The sequence below is a fragment of the Telopea speciosissima genome, chromosome 7 (genome assembly GCF_018873765.1).
Source record: "Telopea speciosissima isolate NSW1024214 ecotype Mountain lineage chromosome 7, Tspe_v1, whole genome shotgun sequence".
NCBI classification, from domain to species: domain Eukaryota; kingdom Viridiplantae; phylum Streptophyta; class Magnoliopsida; order Proteales; family Proteaceae; genus Telopea; species Telopea speciosissima.
Genome location: NC_057922.1, coordinates 63,668,488 through 63,694,036, shown reverse-complemented (window position 1 = coordinate 63,694,036; position 25,549 = coordinate 63,668,488). Strand labels below are relative to the sequence as shown.

At 40.3% G+C, this 25,549-nt stretch overlaps 2 protein-coding genes across 2 annotated transcripts; both read left to right on the top strand.

Annotated features, from left to right (window-relative positions):
- Positions 1-1,798: 1,798 nt before the first annotated feature.
- LOC122669311 (alpha/beta hydrolase domain-containing protein WAV2-like) lies at positions 1,799-20,209 on the top strand. Its single transcript, XM_043866060.1, has 8 exons — positions 1,799-2,097; positions 2,895-2,930; positions 3,050-3,128; positions 3,266-3,320; positions 3,610-3,726; positions 16,479-16,643; positions 16,829-17,069; positions 20,045-20,209. The coding sequence occupies exons 1-8, from the start codon at positions 1,860-1,862 to the stop codon at positions 20,059-20,061; spliced, it is 948 nt and encodes a 315-aa protein (XP_043721995.1). The 5' UTR covers positions 1,799-1,859; the 3' UTR covers positions 20,062-20,209.
- A 3,545-nt stretch (positions 20,210-23,754) lies between these two features.
- Positions 23,755-25,549, top strand: LOC122669310 (6-phosphogluconate dehydrogenase, decarboxylating 3, chloroplastic). Its single transcript, XM_043866058.1, has one exon. It carries the CDS (start codon positions 23,822-23,824, stop codon positions 25,283-25,285), a length of 1,464 nt encoding a protein of 487 aa, XP_043721993.1. The 5' UTR covers positions 23,755-23,821; the 3' UTR covers positions 25,286-25,549.

Below are 25,549 nucleotides of genomic sequence, written 5' to 3'. Positions count from 1 at the left end.
ATGGTAGAAATATTCAATATAAATGGGAAAAAACATAAAAGAGGTGGCTAGATGGTAAGCCTCTTTGTAAAATTAAAATATTCAGTTTTAATGGGCTGCACCATTTAAAGCCCATTTATATTTAAACATGCCCATAGCCTGGTTTTGCACCGTTTAAGGCCCGGTTAAGGATCGATTATATTACCCGATTAGAGCCTAAAGCCTAACCTAGCCCGACCAGGCCCGGCCCGAATACTTAAACAGGAAGGTCATGGTGCAAGCTTTAAGCAACGTGAGGCTTAGGTAGGCCCGACCGAACCCGATCGAGCTCGACCGGTTGACATCCCTAAATCGAACCCGTGTCTTCTCCTTGGCAAAGAGAAATTTTACCATTCGACCATATCCGCAATTTTTTGCGTCCTTCATACGCGCGTGTATGAACCATGGAACAAAAACTCAACTGAAACTTGTTGAAACCACCAAGTTAACTCGGTTTCCCAGGTTTCCGAGACGAGTTGAAGGGGGGTTTTATAAAAGGGGGATAATCCCTGGATTCGACCGGGTTTCAATGGTTTTGACTGTTTCGACTATATTTCGATGGTTTCGACACATATGTCCATCAAAACTAGGAGAAACTTGGCTCAAAACTATGACAGACAGGTATTTATGCTAGAAACCAAGATAGACAGTTATGTCTAATATCAATTAAGTAAATGTTTTTATATTTGTATTTCATTTACTTAAGATTTTATTCATAAATAAGCAAATACCCCCTCTTTAAATCCAATAAAAATAATTAAAAAATCAAATTCCAAAAGGATAAAAAATCAACCCCCAGTTCAAAAACAAAAAATTGGATTTTTTACGGTAGGTGCAATTTTCAACTTTCTAATGCTAGGGTTTTTTCTCAAATCTAAAAATTCCATAAATTTTAATATGGTAAAACATTGCTAAAAACCAAAAGTGCGGTAAAATATTCATTTGTTTTGATGTCCAAAAAAATATTTTCATTCAAAGCGATTTTGATAGCATTCGCGCACATCAAATTAAGTTTGACTAATACATAACTCCTTCAATATAAATCAGATTTAAGCAATCTTTGACTTATTGGAAAACTATCAAAACAAAGCTTTTTAACAGCAAGATTGCTTAAATCTCATTTATATTGAAGGAGTTATATTCCGGTCAAACCTTGTTTGATACCATATCCAAGAACAATATACAGTATCAAACTTGGATCAAAACCACAAATAATATGTTTAGTGTTTTCTCTATGTGAAACTAATGCATGGATTGAGTTTAAAATATAAAAAACAGGCAACACAACAAGAATCAGGGCAAAAAATCAACTTTTGAGCCTCGAAACCAAGGTTTGAGTTAACCTAGAGAAAATCCCAAGTTTCGACCGAGATATGATCAAAACCGAGACGAACTTGTTTTCTGACTGGTCGAAACCTAGTCGGGACCCAAGTTTTAGAACCTTGGTATGAACATGATATATATATAAACTTTTCTGTTTACCCAAAAAAAAAAAAAATCTATAAACTTTTTTGAGTGATATATTTTCTTTCTTTCATTAAAAAATATATATATATTTCTAGAGGACTCTAGCTTCTAGACCATTCCTCTACAAGTAGCGAATCTTCTTACCCTAATGGAGAAAGTCTTAGCCCAATGTTCTAAGTCTATGGACTTAGTGAAAGTTGGCCCGTGGGCCTATGATGGTGGGCTGTGAGTGAGACGCGTTCAGTTCTAAGCTCTCAAAGTTCTATGCTCCGCCGATATTTCGATGTTTTCCAGCGTTCCAACGGGTTTGCAGTGACTGAGAGAGTGAAAGAGAGAGTGAAAGAGGGAAGAGAAGATAAGAGGAGGAAGGAGAAATGGTGTCGTACGTGAATCTGTTTCTGTACGGAGTGGGAGGGATAGTGGTGGCAGGGATGGCACTGTTGGTGGCGCTTCAGGAGAAGCTGGTTTATGTACCCGTGCTGCCAGGGCTCTCCAAGTCTTACCCGATCACCCCAGCTCGTCTCCGCCTTCAGTACGAGGATGTCTGGTTAAGATCCTCCGATGGAATTCGCCTTCATGCTTGGTTCATCAAGCTCTTCCCTGATTGCACAGGTACACTATTCTTCAGTTTTAGTTCTTCTTAGTTTTTAGTCATTCTCTCTTCTCCACTTGGATTTGGTTGGAGCTTCTCTGGGGTTAGGGCTTTGCCGCCTTAGCTTTTTCTCTCGCATTTTAATTTTCCATTTATCGCTGCGTTAGGTCCTTTTTTTTGTCCTTGGACGATTTTCAGATTACGGATGGTGCTTCTCCTTCTATTTGTTGCTGTACGTTTTGTATCTTGTCCTAGATCTGCTTTTGCTTCGTTTCTTCTTGGTAATTTTACTAAGCAGGTTTGTACATTCTATTTTGCTAGACCAAATTCCGTGCAAGAAAATTAATCTACGGCTAGGGCTAAGCGGTTCGGATTCAGTTCCTGTTACTGCTGGCAACGTGTGCTAGTTGTGAGAATTAAGAATTCTTTTCTTTTTTGCTATTGACTATTGACATTCTAGAATCCCCACATGGTATGGGGTTTCCAAATTCTGTTATTTTGTCGGAATTTCGGTTGGATCAGATTACCTCTCTCTGGGTAATTGTCCTGGAGAAGTTTTCATTCGTTTGGTGTATAATAAAAATTGGAAGTATGTGAGTACAGCACTTAGCTGGTTGAGGGCAATCTGCATGCTGATGATTTTCCATGAAAGTCTCCTTTGCTTTGCACTGTTTGCGATCCAAAGTCTAGTCAGTCTTTTTCTCTGTTTGGTTCTCATCCTCACCAGTTCAGAATTAATGTGTCTATGGTTTCTAATTCTTACTATTTTGATATTGGTTTACGGTACAAACCTGTAACAGTGGAGTTGTCTTTGCAGGTCCAACCATTCTTTTTTTCCAAGAAAATGCTGGGAGTATCCTAATGATTTCGTTTTCCTGGTGATATTGGTGGTATTTTATTTCTATTAAATCAATTTATGCGTACGTAATTAGGTTCAGATTCTTTTGGGAGACCTTGACTCTCATCATGCAGATATTGCCCATCGTCTTGAAATGATTCGTGTAATGTTGCAGAGATTGCAATGCAATGTCTTTATGCTTTCTTACAGAGGGTGTGTTTATGGCTACAATCATATTTAAATGGTTTTATCTGGTGCTGAATAACTCTTTTTGGCTTCTGGATCTCTTTGCACTGACTCATGCTACTCAGTTACTGAACAAGCATAAATCTTTCTTGCCTTGTAAACAGTTATGGAGAAAGTGATGGCTACCCTTCCCAACTCGGAATTACAAGGGATGCTCAGGTTTCTATTTTTGTCTCCGTCTTGGATTCCATTCATTTGTAGTTGGCTAAGGAGGTTTTGCTGATTTGAGTAGAGCATTTTCTCGGTTATACAACCCACTGTTTAGACAGATTCTGGCCTTTTTTTGGGGGGTGGGGGTTGGGTGGAAGAAAGATAATGTACTAAATAAAATGAGGAATATGCAGTCCTTTACATCCTCACATAAACATCACGTCATCCTCAAATATGCAGTTTTTTTTGTTCCCCCTAGCTACAACCTTGATGGTTCGTTTCTATTGCTTTTGGTTAGGCTGCATTGGATCATCTGACTCAACGAACTGACATTGACACTTCTAGAATAGTTGTTTTCGGAAGGTCACTAGGAGGAGCAGTTGGAGCTGTGCTTACCAAAAACAATCCTGATAAGGTAATGTTCTTCTGTATTCTCAATCGTCTTTTATCTATTTTAGTGCGGTTTTCTCTGATTTGGGTTGCAGTTTGCTCCTATTTTTTCTTTTTTCCTTCAAACCTCTTTTTTTTTGGGGGGGGGGGGGGGAGGGGGCTGGGATTGAAACTCTGAAGTCATCATTTGCTTAATATCTTCTGATTTGTGGGGGATGAGGTTGAGATATAATGAATTATGGTACCAAGGGATTTCACCTTATGCCATGTTAAGACTTGGCTATAACTATTACGTGCACCCTAGCCATTGACGGCATGCAATACCTTTCATGCACAAGCAGTAAATACTTAGTAGCAGTTACATATTGGAGTAGGGATATATGTCGTTGAGTCATTATGGGGTAGGTTACTAGTGCACATAGTATTGCATGCATGAGTAGTACTGAGCATGGGGAGAAGTTGCAACTAAACAGTAGGTGCAATTGTGTCAGTTATGTAATGGTTGCCATCCTTATGCAACCTATTTAGTAGCAAGTGGAATGAACAAGTCTATCTTGAAATTCCTACAAATTCTCTTTTAGAGAAGGAGGCAAGGCTTCCTCTGTAGAGCCCAAAATTCCTATATTCTCTCTTTTCAATTGATCGGCCTTATCCATCACGATAGGGCTACGAAATCAGTCTCTGTACATACCAGCTTGGTATTAGAGCTAGGGCATGAATAAGAGAGTGGAGAAATAAGAAGGCAAGGCGGAATCTCTTTTAGAAGGGCAACAAATGATAATGAGCACGCTGAATGAAGTGCTTGAGAGGCTTGGTTCAAGATTACCCACATTGAATGGGAAGGAGAGACCTCCATGGCTCCACTTTAGAACCATGAAGAATGACTCGGATTGTCCATGGAAAATCGTCCAAAACGGGAACCCAAAACACCTACACCGAGACTTGTCAGATTTCTTTCAATGAGAAAGACACCACAAACTTGTTTGGGGGCATTTCCATTAAACTCTAGAGGAGGAGTGCTGGCACTGCTTCCTTCCACTTGGAAGGTGTTGTAATATGGGTACAAGGGTATATTTGTCCATTAGAGTTTAGTTGTGTTGCCCTAAGGGTATAATTATAACTTGTATTTCATGTCTGATTATAAATAAAGAGAGCTTGTGTCTCATTGACATAAGTTCAATGCCCTAAATCCATCATAGTATCAGGGCGAAGATTAACCTTGGGATTCGAACCCTAATGACATTGTTCATTAAACACTAGAAGTCACCGCCACCAATACCCACTGCCTCCACCGTCTCCACTCTCTCTTGGTTCTTTTGCCACACCTAGTGCCTCCACTCTCTCTTTCTCTCGGTCTTTTGGTTTTACCGCCAACCACAAAACCGCCGCCGTCGGTTACCACCTCCTTCTCGTGCCTCTCTTTCTCTCGGTCTCCCTGCCTCAGCCGCCACCGCTGGCCTCCATTTCTTCCGCCTTACCCTCCTTTTTCCCTTGGTGATGAGTTTCTTCTGCCTTGCCCTCCTTTATCTTTGCCGCAGTATTACTCTACTATGCGAGGTATGTGGCAAATTTCAAATTTCTATGGGCGTTTTCCTGCTACCTGTGATATGGATACTGTTGCTTTTAGAAAGTGGGAGGATAAGTTTTGTGTTTATGACTTTCTTATGGTTCTAAATATGGAGTTCGATCAGATTAGGGCTCATATCCTTAATCGAGATCCTTTTCCTACTCTTGAGCAAGCCTATGCTATGGTGCAATCTGAGGACAACCGTCATACTGCTATGCATCATTCCGTGCCAATGGAGCGTTCAACCCTTTACACTGGGCCACTGGCCCTCCATCTTGTGGGAATTCTTCCCAAGGAACTGTTAGTCATGGTACTGCTGATAACTCTGTTCCTAAGAGAGCTCCTGTGAAGTGTGATTTCTGTGGGAAAGAACGCCATACCAAAGACAAATGTTGGAAGTTACATGGGCGTCCTCCATTTTCTCGTGGTCGTGGGCGGGGTCATCTACTGATGTTGTTGCTCATCATTCTTCCACTGATGATACTTCTACAAAATCCTCTCTCCTTGGATGAGCTACTCACCCTGCGTCGTCTGATGTCCCAACTCGAGACCTCATCTTCATCAACGCCATACTAGTGCTGCCTCTGCCACTACCTTGCCACAGTCCTTTGACTCATCTTCTTCCACTTCAAGTATTTCTTTCGGTGGCCATTGTGCCTCAGTCGTTTCCGTTCCTTTGATAATTAACTAAGTGCCACCGATCATATGACTTGGTCTCCTACTCAATTTCTTCAATATTACCCTTTGTCAGGTAATAGTAGAGTTCGTTTGCTGATGGATTCCTCTCCTCTGTTGTCGGAAAAGGATTAATGAACATGTGATGCTGATCCGACGCTCTCAAAGCCACTATCATGATGTTGTGTTGGACTAGGGGTATCTGCTATGAAGGATGACGCGCGCCAATATCCAGATCCTCTAGTCTCCCCCAAACTCATGGCTTCCATAGTTCCAGACAAACTAGATATATCCATCCTAGATTCTTCATCAGAAGGTCCAAGTCCATGCTTGCCACGTCGCCTGTAGATATGTACACCATGATGCTCATCTTGTGTTGCATGAGTAAACTGACTCTCCCCTGTAAATCTCTATGGATGTGGCTCTGGATCTGCCTCTTGTTGCTGAAACATTTGATCCTCCTCATTGCGTAATTCCTCTAACCTGGGATTATCATCATAATACCCACCAATCCTCATACTACCACAACCACCACCACCACCACCACCACCATCATCATCATCATCATCATCATCATCATCATCATCACCACCACCACCACGACGATGGCCCTGAGTTTGGGTAGGTGGTTGAGTAGCATCAGAGGATTGGGACCACTGATCATCATCAACTCCACCAGGGTGTGGCTTGAATGGACGTGGTGGCCACAAATCTAGAAATCCCCCAAGTTTCCCACCTCTTCTGTCGAAACTGGGAGCTCTCGGTTGAAACTTGTGATACTTGCGAAATATCACAAGTTTCGACCGAGATACTTGATTTAAGTCACATGTTTGGGTCGGTTCAACTGGTTTCGACCCAAACCAGTCGAAACATGGTACTATTTTAAATCCCCCTTGGTTTCGTCTCGGTTTTCCACAAAACCGACGATTGGTTTCAACCGAGATGTTTTTCCATGGCATCAAGGAGGGAGGGGCTGTGGGCCATGGGAGGTTAAGTGGAGTGCTTATCTTCTTCAAGGGGCGCATTTATCTACCTAAAAACTCTCCCTTAATTGCCGACATAACTTGGCAAGCATGAAGGTTACCACAAAACCCTTCACCGGATAAGAACTACCTTATATTGGTCTGGAATGAGGGAGTGTATCAAGAGAGCCATAGTAGAATGATATATGTCAATGCCACAAATCAGAAAACACTTCTCCTGTCGGTCTTCTCCAACCCCTACTGATTCCATCTCGAATTTGGGAGGACATCTCGATGGATTTTGTGGAAGGACTGCCACCCTCAAAGGGCAAGTCAACCATACTGCTGGTGGTAGACAGGTTATCAAAGTATGCACATTTCATGCCCTTGTCACATCCCTACACCGCCGCAATGGTTGGTCAGATCTTCTTTGATCAAATATTCAAGCTCCATGGAATGCCACAAACAATTGTCTGTGATCGAGATTCCACATTCACTAGTAAGTTCTGGTCTTATTATGTATCAATGGCACCAGTTTCCACTACAGTTCAGCTTACCACCCTCAAACGGATGGCCAAAGTGAAGTTGTCAACCGATGTCTGGAAATGTACTTGAGATGTTTATGCAGTTCAATCCGAAGGAGTGGAGGAGGCTCTCATGGGATGATACTTCTACAACACTAGTTGTCATTCATCGGTGAAGGCAGCTCCATTTGAGATAGTTTATGGTCGCCCACCGTCCACATTATTGACCTATGTTCCTGGAACAGCTCGAGTTGAGACCGTCGAATAGTAGTTGATTGCCCATGATGGTTTAATCATACAAATGTGGCACAACTTCGGGGAAGCTCAAAACCGGATGAAGAAAGTGTACAACAAGCATCATCAAGAGAGGGAGTTTCAAGTTGGGGATTGGGTGTATCTCAGGCTCCAACTTTATAGACAAACCAACTTGTCTCTAAGGAGAATTTTGAAATTATAGTCTCGCTTCTACGGCCCATAGCTGATCATTCAACACATAGTAGTTGTTGCCTACAAACTTGACTTGCCCAAGGCCTCACTCATGTATACATCCTGTCTTCCATTTTTCTCAACTTAAAGAGAAGTTAGGCAATGGTATTTCAATTCAAATGGAACTACCAATGATACAGGAGGATCATGCGGTCATTCATCCAAAACCCCAAGCAATGCTGGAGCAGCAAAGACACAAGGGTAAGATACAGGTTCTGATCCAGTGGCAAGGCTTATCTCCATCCGAGGCCACCCGGGAAGATCGCAAGATGATGGCAACCCCATTTCTGGACTTTGGTCTTGAGGACAAAGCTCGTTTCTTAGGGGAAGGAATTTGTTACGTGCACCCTTGCCATGCACGCTATGCAATACCTTTCATGCACAAGGAGTAAGTAGTTAGTTGTAATTACATATTGGAATAGCGATATATGTCGAGTCATTATGTGGTAGGTTACTAGTGCATGTAGTGTTAGAAAACTGAGATAAAAAAGGAGAGAATGGTGAGGCTGCCTGAGTCGAAAGAAAACGCTCTGTCCTTAAGACAGTATTTGCACCCTTACTTCTGCACGGGGTTATAACAAATCTGCCTCCCAAGATAAAACAGGCCTAGACTTGATTTATACCAGTGTTTCTCCACTTGTAGGTTCGCCATCGGTGTTTGTCGGTGCTACTGGCTTCTCTTCATTTAGAACATGAGCAATCTTTAAAACAGTGAGGAAGAAATACATCTTCCCTTTCCAACGCTTGAAGAACGAACCATCGAACTTGTCCAGTTTGGTAATCTCGTTCCCAGGTATCTTCATTACTGCAGTCTCCTTCATTGACAAATATTGTCTTAAGATTGTTAGAAAACTGAGATAAAAAAGGAGAGAGCAGTGAGGTTGCCTGAGTTGAACGAGAACGCTCTGTCCTTAAGACAGTATTTGCACCCTTACTTCTGCACTGGGTTACAGCAAATCTGCCTCCCAAGATAAAACAGGCCTGGACTTGATTACTGTTTTGCAAAGACAGTAATCACCTTAAAACTATAAGAATTGTTATATTGGAATGACTGAACTCGTGGACTATATATGGGCTTGGACATGTCTGTTCATATGGGCTACAACCATTGGGCTCAGTGGCTGTTCGGATGGGTCACAATTACTGGGCTTAACGTTGTTCCAAGGGTTGCACCCCCCTTTGACCAATCACCGATCCAACGGTCGGATCATGAGCACCCCTTGATCAGACACAATTCAATGGTTGGAACCTAATCATCGCACTGGTTCATAGACCGTTGATCCCGAAAAGATTAAGGCGCCTAATTGCGACGATGCGGACGTGCGAAGTGCAAAGTGCAAAGTGCGCCATCAAAGCGCCACATTGCGCCTCACGCACGCACACGCATAAGCGTACGCGCTCAGACGGTCACCGTCCTCGCTAGCAAGTGCACCGTGCAATCCTTTCTAATCATAACATGTGATAAAAGACCATTATCACATATAAGCCAAGAGAATTCTTTATCCATAACCAATGTGGGACTTTTAATCACATCAATTATTTGAAAATTTCCAACAATAAGGAGTTGTGACTATTAGTTATGTAAAGTCAAAGGAAATTTTGGCTAATCCCTTTACAAAAGACCTAGGTAGGGATGTGGTATGGAAGACTTCCAAGGAGATGGGTTTAAAGCTTTTAAATGAGAGCTAACCAGCAAGTGGAAACCAACTAGACACTAGACCAACATCTAGTCAACTAGTTCAATGGAAAAACACTTGTAGTAATAACCGGTTATGCACTCAACTAGTAGAGATAGAATCTCTTGTCATCTCAAGGTAGTGCATGTTTGTATAGAGAAACTGACAAAGGGTAGGATCAATCCTTTAATGAATCTATGTCCTACAGGAAATGCAAGTCATACATTTGCATTTTATTAGATTCACCTATATAAGTGCAGGAAGTGGGACCGCTTCTGCGAGATTCAAAGCTTATCTCTAAGGCGCTTATGAAAACCTAAGATGAAATCACAAGGTCAAAAATGTGCGGGTATTATTGAAACTATGTTCAAGTAAATCATATGTCTAATATATTAGATTTATCGCTATAAATTCTAATTTCAAGGCTACAGCTACTTTGTTTTTGACAAGTATCGACGTATTTTGACAACATGGAGGTTCAAGTTAAAAGACACCTTTATGTAAGTATGATTTAAAGGTACAGAGAGGTTATAGACTGAGACTCAATTATTTTAAAAAATTAGGGGAAATTGTTGGAAATTTTCAAATAATTGATGTGGGACTTTAGTCCCACATCGGTTATGGAGAAAGAATTCTCTTAGTTTATATGTGATAATGGTCTTTTATCACATGTTATGATTAGAAAGGATTGCACGGTGCATTTGTGAGCGAGGACGGTGATCGTCCGAGCGCGTACGCATGCGCTTGCGTGAGGCTCAATGTGGCGCTTTGATGGCGCACTTTGCACTTCGCACGTGCGCATCGTTGCAATTAGGCGTCTTAATCTTTTTGGGATCAACGGTCCATGAACCAGTGCGATGATTAGGGTTCCAACCATTGGATCGTGTCTGATCAAGGGGTGCTCATGATCCGACCGTTGGATCAGTGACTGGTCAAAGTAGGGTGCAACCCTTGGAACAACGTTAAGCCCAGTGGTTGTGACCCATCCAAACAGCCACTGAGCGCAATGGTTGTAGTCCATATGAACAGACATGTCCAAGCCCATATATAGTCCACGAGTTCAGTCATTCCAGTATAACAATTCTTATAGTTTTAAGGTGATTACTGTCTCTTTGGGATCAATTCTTATAGTCTTAATCTTTTTGGGATCAACGGTCCATGAACCAGTGCGATGATTAGGGTTCCAACCATTGGATCGTGTCTGATCAAGGGGTGCTCATGATCCGACCGTTGGATCGGTGATTGGTCAAAGGGGGGTGCAACCCTTGGAACAACGTTAAGCCCAGTGGTTGTGACCCATCTGAACAGCCACTGAGCGCAATGGTTGTAGCCCATATGAACAGACATGTCCAAGCCCATATATAGTCCACGAGTTCAGTCATTCCAATATAACAATTCTTATAGTTTTAAGGTGATTACTGTCTCTGCAAAACAGTAATCAATTCTAGGCCTGTTTTATCTTGGGAGGCAGATTTGCTGTAACCTAGTGCAGAAGTAAGGGTGCAGATACTGTCTTAAGGATAGAGCGTTCTCGTTCGACTCAAGCAGCCTCACCGTTCTCTCCTTTTTTATCTCAATTTTTTAACACGTAGTGTTGCACTTAGGACTTGGGAGTAGTTCACGCATGGGGAGAAGTTGTAACTCAACACTAGGTGTTGATGTGTCAGTTACGTAACGGTTGCCATCCTTAAAAAACCTATTTTGTAGCAAGTGGAATGAAGAAGTCTATCTTGGAAGTCCTACAAATTCTCTTTCAGAGGAGGCAGGGCTTCCGCCGTAGAGCCCAAAATTCCTATATTTTTTCTTTTTATGGTCAACCTTATCCATCATGATAGGGAAATGAAATCAGTCTCTTTGCATACTATATACATTATCGGTTTCTTTATTTTTGGACATATATCATTTTCATTTATGTAGGGTTAAAGAAAAAGAGTTACTAGATAGCAAATTATCTATCTCCTGAGTTCATTTGGGGGGGGGGGGGGTGTAGTATTTTTTCTTAGAAACTTGTCAATGTATTCAATTTCTTATTTTTTGAATTTCAGATCAGTGAATACTGATTCCATTTTGACCTGCCTTGTTGTCAACAAAAGGGTGATAGGCTTGGAGGATCTTTCTTCACTATTTCACCTACTCAAGTCTTGGAATTATGAGTTGGTCAGAAACCTAGAACCTTCTCGACTTCCCTATACTGAGTTTAAAGCTGGTTTTTTGTGGATGTTTACCCATGTTGCTTGAGTGATTAAACCTTTTGGCAGTAGTTTGATTGATTGTCTGTGAATTGTTTTCAAGAACTAAATTGATATCAAATAAAATTCAATTGTTGTCAGACTTCCATTTTGTGGATATTTTAGTTGTATTCATGGGATACAATTTTCTCAATAAGGGCCACCAATGGTATGAGCCATTTAGGTTCCCTTCAGTAGATAAGGTTAGGTACTGGATTGAAAAGAGATGGAGAAGTCATGAATGGTTTCAAAGCCTCAAAGGAGAAATCTGAGTAGCTGAGATATGATGTCGAAGTAGAAGGGAGGGATCAGTCTTTGAAAACCTGTACTACTTGTTAGTCTAGTACAGAATTGTGCACTCCAATTTGAAGTTTCCGGTGAAAGGACTATATGTGATTGCATAAATGTACTTGATTAGCTGTATCAATTCAGAGAGTAATCTTTACCAAAGGATGGGTCCTAGATTCGAATTGCTCAAACTAGAAACCAGAACAGAATCTTTTACCAAAGGATGGGTTCAGTCTAGGATTTAAAACCAGGGAATAAATATTAGGTCAAATCATATGAGGGAACCAAGAGAACAATGGGAACTAAATCATATGAGGAAACCAAGAGAAAAATGGGAACTAAATCATATGAGGAAACCAAGAAAACAATGGGAACTCAGATATATTAGGTTATGGATGGGGAAATGTATCATATGAGAGAACCAAGAGACCAATGGAGATATAACGAAGAACCAAACGATCAACCTAGGCTTCCCACCGCAAGGTGTCAATCGGATCAAACACCGATTCCTTCAGCCTTGATCAAACACAAGACAAAAATCTTCAGTGGAGAAGAAGAGCAGCAAAAAAGTTTTTCATTAATCAAAAGTCGTGTCCAATGCTTTGCCCCCCTTACAACCTTGTATAAAAGACTCAAAAATGGAATTCTGCACTAAAAAGGAAAGGCCTAACCCAATCCTTAACCTATTAGGTAACCTAAACTAAATAAGAAACTAAAATACTGAAGGAAATAGACTCAAAACATGGCTGGACTTGTGAAATCCTAATCCATCCCTACTAAATTACTTAAAATTACTTGCAACTTAAATTGAACCACATAGAACCGGTTCAATTGAACTAACCCAAAACAACTTAAAATAATTTATGTAAAGAAATAAACTAACTAATACCGTATGCAACCTTATTACCCATACTTTAGGCCCATAAAAGCATGGAAACAAATCTCGGTTTCGCCAACTTCTGAGACGAGTTGGCCAGGTACTTGAAAAAATGCATGGTTTCGACTGAGATGTTGGTAATTTCGCAAGTTTCGACACTTATGCCCATCGAAACTTGGGGAAACCTAGCTTGAAACCAGGATTGACACTTATTTATACCTAATATCATTTAAGTAAATGATTCATTTACTTAAGATATTATTCATAAATAAGCTAATACCCCCCTATTTGAATCCAATAAAAATAATTTAAAAATCAAATTCCAAAAGGATAAAAAGTCAACCTCTCAGTTCAAGAACAAAAACTGGATTTTTGGCAATAGGTGCAATTTTTCAACTTTCTAATGCTGGGAGTTTCTAAAACATATAAATTTTCATAAATCTTAATATGGTAAAACATTGCTAAAAACCAAAAATGCGGTAAAATATTCATTTGTTTTGATGTCTAAAAATTTATTTTCATTCAGAGCCATTTTGACAATATTCATGCACACCGACCGGAACATAACTCCTTCAATATAAATTAGATTTAAACAATCTTGGATTTGTTGGAAAGCTATGAAAATAATTTTTTAGACATCAAAACAAATGAATATTTTAGCGCACTTTTGCTTTTTAGTGATGTTTTACCATATTAAGATTTATGAAAATTTATAGATTTGAGAAAAACTCCAGCATTAGAAAGTTGATAGATTGCACCTACCGCCAAAAATCCAGTTTTTGTTCTTACCTTTTATCCTGTTGGAATTTGGATTTTGAATTTTTAACTATTTTTATTGGATTCAAATAGGGGGTATTTGCTTATTTATGAATAATATCTTAAGTAAATAGTTTTATACTAAATATAAAACCATTTACTTAAATGATATTGTGCATAAATAAGTGTCTGTCCTGGTTTCCAGCCAATGTCCAAGAACAATATACACTATCAAACTTGGGTAAAAAACCACAAGTACCATTTTGAGTGTTTTTTGTGTGAAAATAGTTCATGCATTGTGTTAGAACGTAAAAAATAGGCTGTTTACAAAAAATCAGATAAAAAAAAGCATTTATAGGCCTCGAAACCACCAACTCGAGCTGGCTAGGAAAAAATCACTGGTTTCGACCATATCTCGGTTTCTGGCTGGTTGAAACCCGAGTTTTAGAACCTTGCATAAAGTGGCCTATTATATTGAAAACCCATGGGATCAAAGGCCCAAAATGTATAGAACCCGACCCTAAACTTATTCCTAATAAAACAAGTGTATTTCGGTGATGAATCTGCATCACACAGAGAGAGAGAGAGAGAATGCTGAAATTTTAGTATCTTACTATCATTTTCCAAGCACATATTGATATCTCTTGGGGATGGACTACTGTGGAGTTGCTGTTCCTGGTCCCACAGATGGTGTATTAAATGTAATTGTCCTTCATAGCTGAAAGTTGTTTGGTGCAGGTCGATCAGATCTGATGGATCTGATTTGACGGCTACATATGTGCAGATTTGAATCTAGATCTAATGGTCATAATGTAAGATGGTAACTACATGACCTTAACAACTAAAAGGGCATACCCAGTGCATGAGGCTACCGCCACTGTGGGGTCTGGGGAGGGTCATAATTTACGCGGCCTTACCCCTGCTTTCACAGAGAGTTTGTTTCCAGGCTCGACCCCCTGCAGTGGCGGTCATAATGTACACAGCCTTACCCCTGCTTTCACAGAGAGGCTGTTTCCAGACTCGAACCCCTGACCACTTACTTGGTCACAATGGAGCAACCTTACTGTTGCACCAAGCCCCACCCTCACATGACCTTGACAACTAATTTCCAGAATTTAAATTAGTCAGAATTAGGATAGTATTTGGATTTAATGAGGTGGAATAAAAGAGGAGGGAAAAAGGAGATTGATGGGTGTTATTATGGAAATAAAATAGGGAAGAAACAACCTAAGATTTAGGATGGGAGAAAAATAAGGAAGGAAGATAAGAAATAAGAAGGAAAGAGGAAGTGGTTGATGGGTGGACTGATGAGAGGGAAGAGAGAAATTGTTTCCCAGAAAATAGGATTGAAACTGAAGCAAATCATTAGAAGAGAAAGGGAGGCTATTGACTAGAAGGGGAAAAAGGAGAAACTTCTTACTGTGGGGATAAGAGAGATATTGCAAGTGAGACAGAAAGAAGGGAAAGCAGAATCGTGGCATTGTGTGGGAAGGGAGAGAGGAGAAGGAAAAGAAAGATCTCTTACTAGATTTAGAGAGAAAAAAGAGAGGAGAGAGAGAGGAGCCAGCTCACAATTCAACCCATTAATTCCAAATCATGGAGGGGGTTGGTTACATTGCTTATTTATAGAAGCAGAAAAAAAAAATTCCTAGATTGACTTGTGTACTAATATAATATCTATTTTCTTAAATAGGACACTAATCTCCTATACTAATGCAAAGATTAACAACTTAGGAACAAAATATAAGATAAATCCCTATCTAACTGTTACCAACAAGGGACCCACTCTTAAAACCCAATTTTGGGCTTTATATTTCAGCCCATTACAACAATAAAACCCAAAAACTAAGATCTAACCCAAACTACTACTAAAACATGGCCCAAATTTAAACTGGGCCTGTATATTTGTTATTAACACTTGTCTTCTATTAATTATTTAAGGAATGTTAATTTGTCACAAATTTCCATTGTCTTTTGAACATAATTTTTTCTTGCTTTAATTTCTTCACTGGCCTTTTGGTCTTGTCGATCAGATAAGCTACATGACATTCTTCAATTTATCGTTTTTTGTATCGAAAACATCCAATATGATTAAGTGGCCGGTGCTCTGGCTGTTCCTATTATACTAGATAGCTTCTTTGTGTTACAAGCCATGTCCTTGCTTTTCTATCAATCTCTAATTCTGATCTTCCTCCCAGTCTAATATTAGGGTACCTGTGTAGATTGAAATTCTGTTTTGGTCCATTTTGAAACGGTAATAAATGCCAAACCTTGGTAATATTTGATTGATCACAATTCTGTATATTCCATTTACTATAAATGTTCCCAGGTAATTAATTAGTGGAATGTTTCCTATAAACATGTTTTGTTCTTGCATATCCGTACTAGTTTTCCAAATTAATCCCGTGGGTACGTGTAATTCAGAAGAAGATGTGAGTGATTCATACACAGCATCTCTTTCTTTTATGAAGGGTTCTACCAATTGATATGTCTTATGTTTCCACAAATGAATTGAAATTCCATTTCTTGATCCGTATCTCCAATTTTCGGAAACATATAAAGTTCTTCCATCAAATCCTGATCAATGAACCTACAAAAATCCTAAACCTAGGTATTTTATACATTCCCTCATTTCCATCCAGTACTCTTTGAAGGAATTTTCAGTATCTTCGATGGTTACATTGGATTTTTATTTTATCATTATGTGTCATCTTGTGAATAAGTCTTCTGTATTGCAGGTTGCTGCTTTTATATTGGAGAACACTTTTACATCTATACTAGATATGGCTGGAGTTTTACTACCCTTCCTGAAGTGGTTCATTGGAGGCAGTGGTTCTAAAGGCCCCAAGATTCTCAATTTTGTTGTTCGTTCACCATGGAATACAATTGATATTATTGGACAGGTGAGTTTGCTTATTCTAGAAAATATTGATATGCTGACCTAAATCTTGTGACATTATGAGACCTGCCACAAAATTCTCTTGTAAGTTTTCTGACTGCCTGCCTGGAGGAAGTGCTTTCTTTTCCTGCAGCACATTATGCTCCATTTATCCTGTTGGCTTCACAGGCTCTTTTTAATTCACTGCAGATCAAACAGCCAATCCTCTTCCTTTCAGGATTGCAAGATGAGATGGTTCCCCCATTTCACATGCAAATGCTCTATGCTAAAGCTGCCACACGTAACAGGCAGTGTGTGTTTGTTGAATTTCCAACTGGCATGCACATGGACACATGGCTTGCTGGGGGGGACCATTATTGGAGGTCAGTTCAGTTGTTCTTGGAACAAAATGTCCCTGAGGATAAGGAAAGGACTCACCACAATGAAAACGGTAATGTTTTTATGAAAATTTCTAATGATTCCTTTGGGTTACTTCTTTTGTTTAATTTTACTGCTTGAGGAATAGAACTATGAGTTGTTTGTTTCTGGTCTTTGAGTTAGATTATCTCATGTTCTTCTTGCTTGATTTATTGGCTTTATACTTTACCCAACTGATTTCCCCCCCCCCCCCCTTAGATCGTTATTGTCACAAGGGTTTGTGACCTTTCTGGAAGTTACAAGACAGAGCTGTCCATTTTTATGGCTTTTCTTATCTAAACCATATGTTCCTGCTCAAAGTTTGGAGAGCGCATGGTAATGGCTAGTGTACTGGTACACATACACTGGATGCATGCTAATACACCGGAAGCTATTTGGTTGAATCAGACTCTGGAATTTGACACATGGCTAATCTAAACCACGTCCTCCTTATCTAATGGTTGGAGTGGACACATCATCAATCCATGTGGCAGAATAGGTGTCTTGTGATGTTTGGAAAAGAAGCTAAACTCTTGTGACAATAATATTTCGCCTTTTTTTTTGGGAGTGCTTGCTATTTCTTATGCTGCAACTCCAAAACATTAACATCTGCTCTTTGCCATTTAAGTATATTTGTAAGGGCTGGGAATGTATTTTGGTTATCTAGTAGAATGTGTTGGGATGCAGTGCATTTGCCCACTTAATAGCATGAGTTAAGTCCAAACAATCTGAGTCAGAACATATAAATTCCAGGATAGTAACAGATATAAAAGGTTCATAGTCAACCAGTTCCAAGCTCTATGAAGCTTTAACATGGGTAGGAATAGGGAATGCACTTTCTACAGCCCAAATCACTACTCAGCTGACTAATTGAAGGCCTCCAAACAGTCAATACTACATTGCTGGTCAAGTTCCAGAATCTAAGGCCAAGCCAATTTTATAGAATAAATTAGTAAGGACCTTAGATAATTGTTATGGTATTTTATGAATTTTGAATGATCCCACAATATGTCGGCCCAAGAAAGACAAAGTACCTAAGGTTTCTAGAGTAGGTTCTGTTTCTGGCTTTTCTGCTGGAAACCAATTAAGCACTTACCTGGTCTCTTAAGAGTTCCGAGATCTAAATGAGTATCTTTTGTTAAGATCTCCCTAATTCCAAGTAAGCCCAACGATAGAAGATGAAAACCAGCTGTACTGTAACTACAGAAAACTATTATCAGATGAATAAATTTGAAATTTAAGCAATTCCAAGGTTTGGCACTTTGACCTGCAGCAATGAAAACCCTTCACTCAGCATGAATTATCTCTGCCAGTTCAAAATTTTAACTAAACATTACGAGAGGAGGGAGAAAGAGGATGAACTGGATACTATCCACTTGTATGTTTTTACCCCTTCAAAAACCCTCTAGCATTGTTGCACAGACTTATTGTATATAAAAACTTTAGGTGTGCTCTTTGGAGGAGCTAAGGGAGCAAGGGGCAGACCTAAAATGTGATGTAGATCGAAGCATGAAGAGAAGAGTCAGGAATTACTGTCAAGTTCTTATTAGTTGCTGCTGTTATACAACCTGAGGAGGCTCTAGAACACCTGCGGATCTGCAGTTTCAGCCCAGTTTCTCCTGCAAATTTCGAGCCTTGATTCCTCTGCAACCTGTACTCTGTTTCAGCCGGGGTTTGGAGGACTGAATCTCACTACCCATGGCTACACTCGATCCTGATATGGAGTCCAAAACTCCCCCTGGTTTCAAAATCTCCAGAGACTTTCTATTTTTGAATCTTTCTTGTATCTCAGCAACCCTGGGTCAGAATTGACTGAGCCTTCACTCGACCTTAGTTTCAGCCTCTACTGCTGACTGGAATGTTCTACAGCACCACCTTCTAATTCTGAGCTTTACCTTCTATTTTCAAGACCAAGTCAGATCTCCACTTCTGACCATCGGAGTTGGGAGCAGGCATTCACACCACCAAGGTTAGTCTTCGATCAGATTTGGAGTCTATTCCTGCGGCTGGTTTGCTCAGATTTGATTACTTTCTAATTTCAGCCTTTTCTTCTCTTTTGTGTTGTGGGTTTAATTTGGGGCTAGGTTAACCCTAACCTAGTCTTACATTAAAATGAGTTTGGGAGAAATGGTTAGAAAATCACATGGATGAATTGTGGTTGAGAAGGATGGCTCTGAACAGAGTTGATTGGGGAAACAGAATCCATGTAGCCGATCTCATTTATTTGGGATAAGGCTTAATCAAGTTGAGATGTGCTCCCAGTTAGTTGACTTGGTACCAGCGTACCAGCACTGTGGCTGGTAGATTCAGGAGTGTGAAGTTCGAGTCTCTTGTGGGTGCTCCAGTTTATGGTAGAAGCACTGATCCCTGCACAATGACTGACTCACTTTCCCTCCATAGAGACCAGAGGGAAAACAAAAGAACTTGATTAAAGACTGACATGGACCTGGTTTTGAACCTTCCTTTTCAGATGATATTGATAATAAATGTCACTATGCTGACCATGCCTAAAACGGGATAAAATTATAAACCAACTAGAAATGGAATGGTTATCTGCTCTTGTTTTTGTTGCTTTGGAGTTGGTTTCTGTTCTAAACGAATTCTATGCGCTGACATAGTGACATGGAATCTTTGGCTCGGTCAGAACTAGCAATTACAGGTGCGGATAATTAGCAATTTCCAACATAAAAATATGAAATTTAGGACTGAAACTATACAAATGATAAAACTAAGACTGGTAGGACGTAGGTGGACATGCCAGATGAGCAGACGTACTGTCCCCCCATGTTTGTTCATATTAAATATGACTTGACCAAGTAGATGGTTGAACATACTCAATGCCCTTGTCTTGGGATGAGGTTGGTCACATTCTCTTCTCCTCCCTGAAGAGGAACTCTTCTTTTTCCGTTAGAGGTCATATCTTAGATAGAGCTTTGTAGCCACTAATTTTTGCAACAATTAGTATGAAATCTTACATTGGCCTGCTTTTGCTCCTGGATTCTGTTTCAGATACGGAAGGAAGGTGACAGAAGCTATTAACTCAAACTCTGGTGCAGAAGTAGTATGCCAGAGGGCTCTAATCATTTTTTTACCTGGTTATGAAGCTGCAGCATTTGAATGCGCTTTCAGAGAAGTTGCTGCCGGTCAATAGACAATGCACCACAGGTTCTATTGCTTTTTTTTGTTTTCTTTTCCCCTTTTTGACACAAAGTTCAGAAGATGCCAAGCTATAAATGTGCTTTGGATTACAGCATTTTACTACTGTGAAATACTTTAACAAATGTTAAATCTGTTTGGCATATTACACATTGTGTTGTAAGAAGATAATGTTGAAAATTCAGACAGTTAACCAGCCAGCCATCATATGTTCACATTCAAATTACTTTTGATGGCCTTAACCATAGGCACAATCTATTCAAGTAAGGTGTTCATTCTGCAGCCACTCAAAAGTATTATTCGGCCATAGGATAACGGTAAGATGTGGGAATACAATTTTTTTATCCTCCCTGGTCAGACAAAGCAATTGTTGTAGAACTCGGCACTTTATGTTTAGAATGCAAGAAAAGAGAAGAAAAAGAATTTGAAAAAGAACATAGAAAATAACATAAATTTATGGACCGAGTTTTCCTTGAGCCACTCCATTCACCGAGGGGCTTTAGATGTGAACAGTAGGGTAGGGTATGTTGAGGAACATACCAAATCCTATGAAGGTTTGTGAACCCTATGATGGTGTTCATGTGGTGATTTTCCATCGTTTTTTCATAAATTTATCAGTACTTTTATCTTATTATGTGTTTCTTTTATTTTTTCTATCTATTTCTTGCATTCCAAAACATAGCTTTTATTAGTTGGCCTCAGTGATGTTCAGATTAATAAATTGATAAAACAGGTTACCCAGTCTGAGCCCTCATCATCCAATGCATGATATAAGGTTTGGCATGATTGTTGGGAACCCAACTGGACCGAGTGTGACTGACATAAGGCGAAGACAGTAGAGTCGTCGAACCAATGACCTCCTTGGGAACTTGCATTTGCTCCAACCAACTGCTCTCCTAAATAAGGGTGCATCATGTTGGAACCAAAGTGGTGAATTGAGATGTCCCTCTCCAATAATAATTCGCCTTCTAAGTGTGACTTTCAATGAGAATTCTTTTCGGATCACTCTTTCTTCTAGAGTTCTTCATAATGTATCCCGGTGGATCACTGATATGCATTTATCTTTGTTATGAATAGTTCATGCAGTTCTAATATCCATGATCTGTTGAACTCTCCATTATTACTTATAGCTACTGGAAGCTTTCATCTAGGGTCTCATGAGGCAGTTTGGATTACCTTAATTTTGTATTAGCATAAGATTATCTTTGAGGAATTTAATCATGGTGTGACAGGAGGCACCGAGGCAAGTTGAAAGCAGAAGTCAGAGAAGGGGTACGTACGTAAAGTCAAGGGATCGAAGCAGGTGTGTAGTTGGGACTCCGATCAGTAATTGGGTTTTTGGCCTTTGGAAAGGATTTAGTACTTTATTTGATATTTATTTGTGCTCTTAGCGTGCTACAAATCTTGTGGTGCGGTACCTGATCTCGTCACGTGGATGAGCTCTCATTTGGATGGCATGGATCGAATTGGAAACCCTAAGTGTGGCGCACATGCGATGGACAGGAAGATTTCTTAATTTTGAAGTTCGGATTTCCAGCTCAATCCATGCTGTCCAAATGGGAGCTTGTCCACGTGGCGAGCTCTAGTGCCACACCACAAGATCTGTAGCGTACCCTCGCACTAGTGCGGGAGCCGAATCCGTGAATTGAGAAGTTGTAACCTTCTTTTGATTGCTCTTATTCCCATAGTTTTCTAAGTCAAGGTAAAAAAAGATATTTTCAAAATAATTTGAAAATGACTTACAATTATGTTATTCTCAAGAAATATCATTGTCTTGCATGAGTTCCCAAATAAAATAATATGATTTTACCCTCCTCTTATGGAAATTGTTGATGAAATTAAGACTAGACTATTTGCCACATGATATTACATAGGTAAGTTCTTGTGAATAAGGACCAAACAAGTATCTCCTTGGTATAATTTCAACCTAAAATGAGTAGATAAAGTGGCCAAAATTACAAAAGATTTTATTTTGTATTTTATATTTATTTTTATTTGATGGTATTTTTGTAATTTTATCATAAGTTTGAATTTAGTGTTTGAACCACTTTCCTTACTTATTATGGTTAAAATTTGACCAAAGAAATGGATATGAGGTCTTCTAAGTTCCATCACATGGACTAATCCATGTATTGTCAAGTAGAAAATAGTGAAGCATTACATTTCACAAAGAATAGTGACGCATACAAGGACCCTATTCTAAAAGGCAAAAAAAGTTGGTTGACCCTACTGCCCCACACTCTTTTTCCTTTCCTATGTTCTTGATCTCTATATTGATGAACTGTGTTTCATGCTCCCATTGGAAGCTTCCCCACTTCGTTGGCTTAGAGAACCTACTCCCACCAATGAGGTGCGATAAAAACAATATCATACATTGGAGGGTAGTAAGATCGTTTCATGTAAGGAGGGAAAGAGAGAGACACATGAGTGCTAACATAATCTGTAGAACATTTTATAATTGTACTGTCTCAATGACACCTCTTTCTTAGTTGGTTCCTTATGGGCGACACCATTGAGGATGTCAATGGGTATGGTTTTGGTACGGTACATTGCACATATACCTCATACTGATTTGGTACAGGTATCTAATATTGTTACCGTACTAAATTGATTCAATATTATTTGATATAGGTATTTGATACGGTAGGACATATTTTTAGTATTATGTCCATATCAATATCGTATCGATTGCTGACTTGGTACATGTATCTCATATTGATATTATATTGAATTTATTCGGTACGATTTGGTAAAGATAATTCGATGCAAAAATGGTATCGATATACAGTACTCAGTACACATTGACACTCTTAATCATTGTGCTTAGTGAATTATGTTTCACTATTTGTCACTTGACAATGCATGGATTATTTCATGTAAGAGAGTACCTCGCATACATCTTAATGGCCAAAAGTTTAAGTCTTAGTAAACAAGTGAAGTTGTTCAAACTCTGATTCAAAATTTTAATAAAATTATCAAAATTTCATCAAAATGGAGATAGAATATTAAATGCAAAATGACATTTCTTGTAATTTTAATTACCTCATCTACTCATTTTAAATTAAAATTGTAGCAATGGAATGTTTGTTTGGTTCTATATTACATGGACTAACCCATGTGACAACTAGTGAACTGTTATACTTTACTCAGAGATAGTGACGATGAGAAAACCCTTCTTAGTCACAGCTCGCACTGCCACGCGAATCAGATCCTCTCCAGCGTGTCCAATACGTATCCAACAGCTAACAGCTGTGCAAGCCCGTTGCACCAAGCTGTCCAATGCGCAGTGTACGCGCTAGCGCGCTGGAGAGGATATGGATCCTCTTATGGTAGGTACGGCGTGGCGGGCGTGGCCTCTTATACTAATGGCCGCATGGGGAGAAGACACGCACGCAAGTGGAGAGAGAGAGAAAGAGAGAAAAACAAAAAAAGCCGGCGTGGTTTGGCGTGGACTGTCGACTGTGGAGAGAATCAAATCCTCGATTAGTCCGTCTTCCATCTCCCTTTAGATTATTCCCTCAAGAAAAAATCGAAAATTTCCTCACTGGTTTCTTAATTCTTCTGCTCTGCTAGTCCATTTCTCCACCAAACTTCCAAACCCTAGTTTTCGTGCCCTAATCTCCCACAGCCATGGAAGCCTCGACGGTTCTATCACGCATCGGACTCGCGGGTCTCGCCGTGATGGGCCAGAACCTCGCCCTCAACGTCGCCGAGAAAGGCTTTCCTATCTCAGTCTACAACAGAAGCACCTCCAAGGTCGACGAAACCATTGAACGAGCCAAGCAAGAAGGTAACCTACCTCTCACCGGTCACCATTCCCCTCGCGACTTCGTCCTTTCCCTGCAACGCCCCAGATCTGTGATTATCCTCGTCAAGGCCGGATCCCCCGTCGACCAGACTATCTCCAATCTCTCCCAATTCATGGAATCCGGAGACTGCATCATCGACGGTGGTAACGAGTGGTACGAGAATACCGAGCGCCGGATGCGAGAAGTTGCAGACCGTGGTATCCTTTACCTCGGAATGGGCGTTTCCGGCGGCGAAGAAGGCGCCCGATACGGCCCTTCTCTAATGCCCGGCGGGTCTTACGATGCTTACCTAAACATCAAAGATATCGTCGAGAAGGTTGCCGCCCAGGTCGAGGACGGCCCTTGCGTCACCTATATCGGTGAAGGTGGCTCCGGAAATTTCGTCAAGATGGTTCACAACGGCATCGAGTACGGTGATATGCAATTGATTTCCGAAGCTTACGACGTCTTGAAGGTCGTCGGTGGGTTATCCAATTCGGAATTGGCCGACATCTTCGCCGAATGGAATAGAGGTGAGCTCGAAAGCTTCTTGATTGAGATCACTGCTGATATTTTCAGGGTTAAGGATGAACATGGGGACGGTGAGTTGGTGGACAAGATCTTGGATAAGACCGGTATGAAGGGTACCGGAAAGTGGACAGTCCAACAGGCGGCGGAGTTGTCGGTTGCTGCACCCACTATCGCTGCTTCCTTGGATTGCAGGTATCTGAGTGGGTTGAAAGAGGAAAGAGAAGCAGCAGCCAAGGTCCTCGAAGATGCGGGCATGAGAGGCGATGTGTTGAAGGTGAGTGGTGGAATCGATAAGAAGCGGTTGATTGACGATGTGAGACAGGCGTTGTACGCTTCCAAGATATGCAGTTACGCCCAGGGAATGAATTTGTTGCGAGCTAAAAGCATCGAGAAGGGTTGGAATCTAAACTTGGGGGAATTGGCTAGGATCTGGAAAGGCGGCTGCATTATAAGGGCTGTGTTCTTGGATCGGATCAAGAAGGCTTACCAGAGGAATCCTCAATTGGCGAGCTTGGTGGTTGATCCAGATTTTGCCAAGGAGATGGTACAGAGGCAAGAGGCGTGGAGAAGGGTTGTAGGATTGGCAATTCAAGCAGGGATTAGTACTCCAGGAATGTGTGCCAGTCTCGCTTACTTCGACACTTACAGGCGTGCGAGACTTCCTGCTAACCTTGTGCAGGCGCAGAGGGACTTGTTTGGTGCTCATACTTATGAGCGGATTGATCGTCCCGGATCGTTCCATACCGAATGGACAAAGCTCGCCAGGCAGAAGTAAGGGTAACGGTTCTTTTAACTGATGGGTTTCGTTTATAGATTTTTTTTTTTTGTTCTCAATTGTTGGGAATCGAGGTTTGCAATTTCAGTCTAGCCATGGACATTATCGAGGTTTGCAATTTCAGCTCAACTGCATTGATAAAATAATTGATGTATCTGCCCATTAATTGAGCTTTTACCAGCTCAGAATATGTTTTCAATTGGCTTCTCTCTTCATCGAAACTTGAAATGGAGGAGATACATAAATTGCAGAGTTAGTTTTCTT

Coding starts and splice junctions, on each gene's coding strand:
- LOC122669310 (XM_043866058.1), top strand. CDS start 23,822: ATGGAAGCCTCGACGGTTCTATCACGCATCGGACTCGCGGGTCTCGCC.
- LOC122669311 (XM_043866060.1), top strand. CDS start 1,860: ATGGTGTCGTACGTGAATCTGTTTCTGTACGGAGTGGGAGGGATAGTG. Junction 2,931..3,049: donor TTTCCAAGAAAATGCTGGGA/GTATCCTAATGA, acceptor CTCATCATGCAG/ATATTGCCCATCGTCTTGAA. Junction 3,129..3,265: donor TTTATGCTTTCTTACAGAGG/GTGTGTTTATGG, acceptor CCTTGTAAACAG/TTATGGAGAAAGTGATGGCT.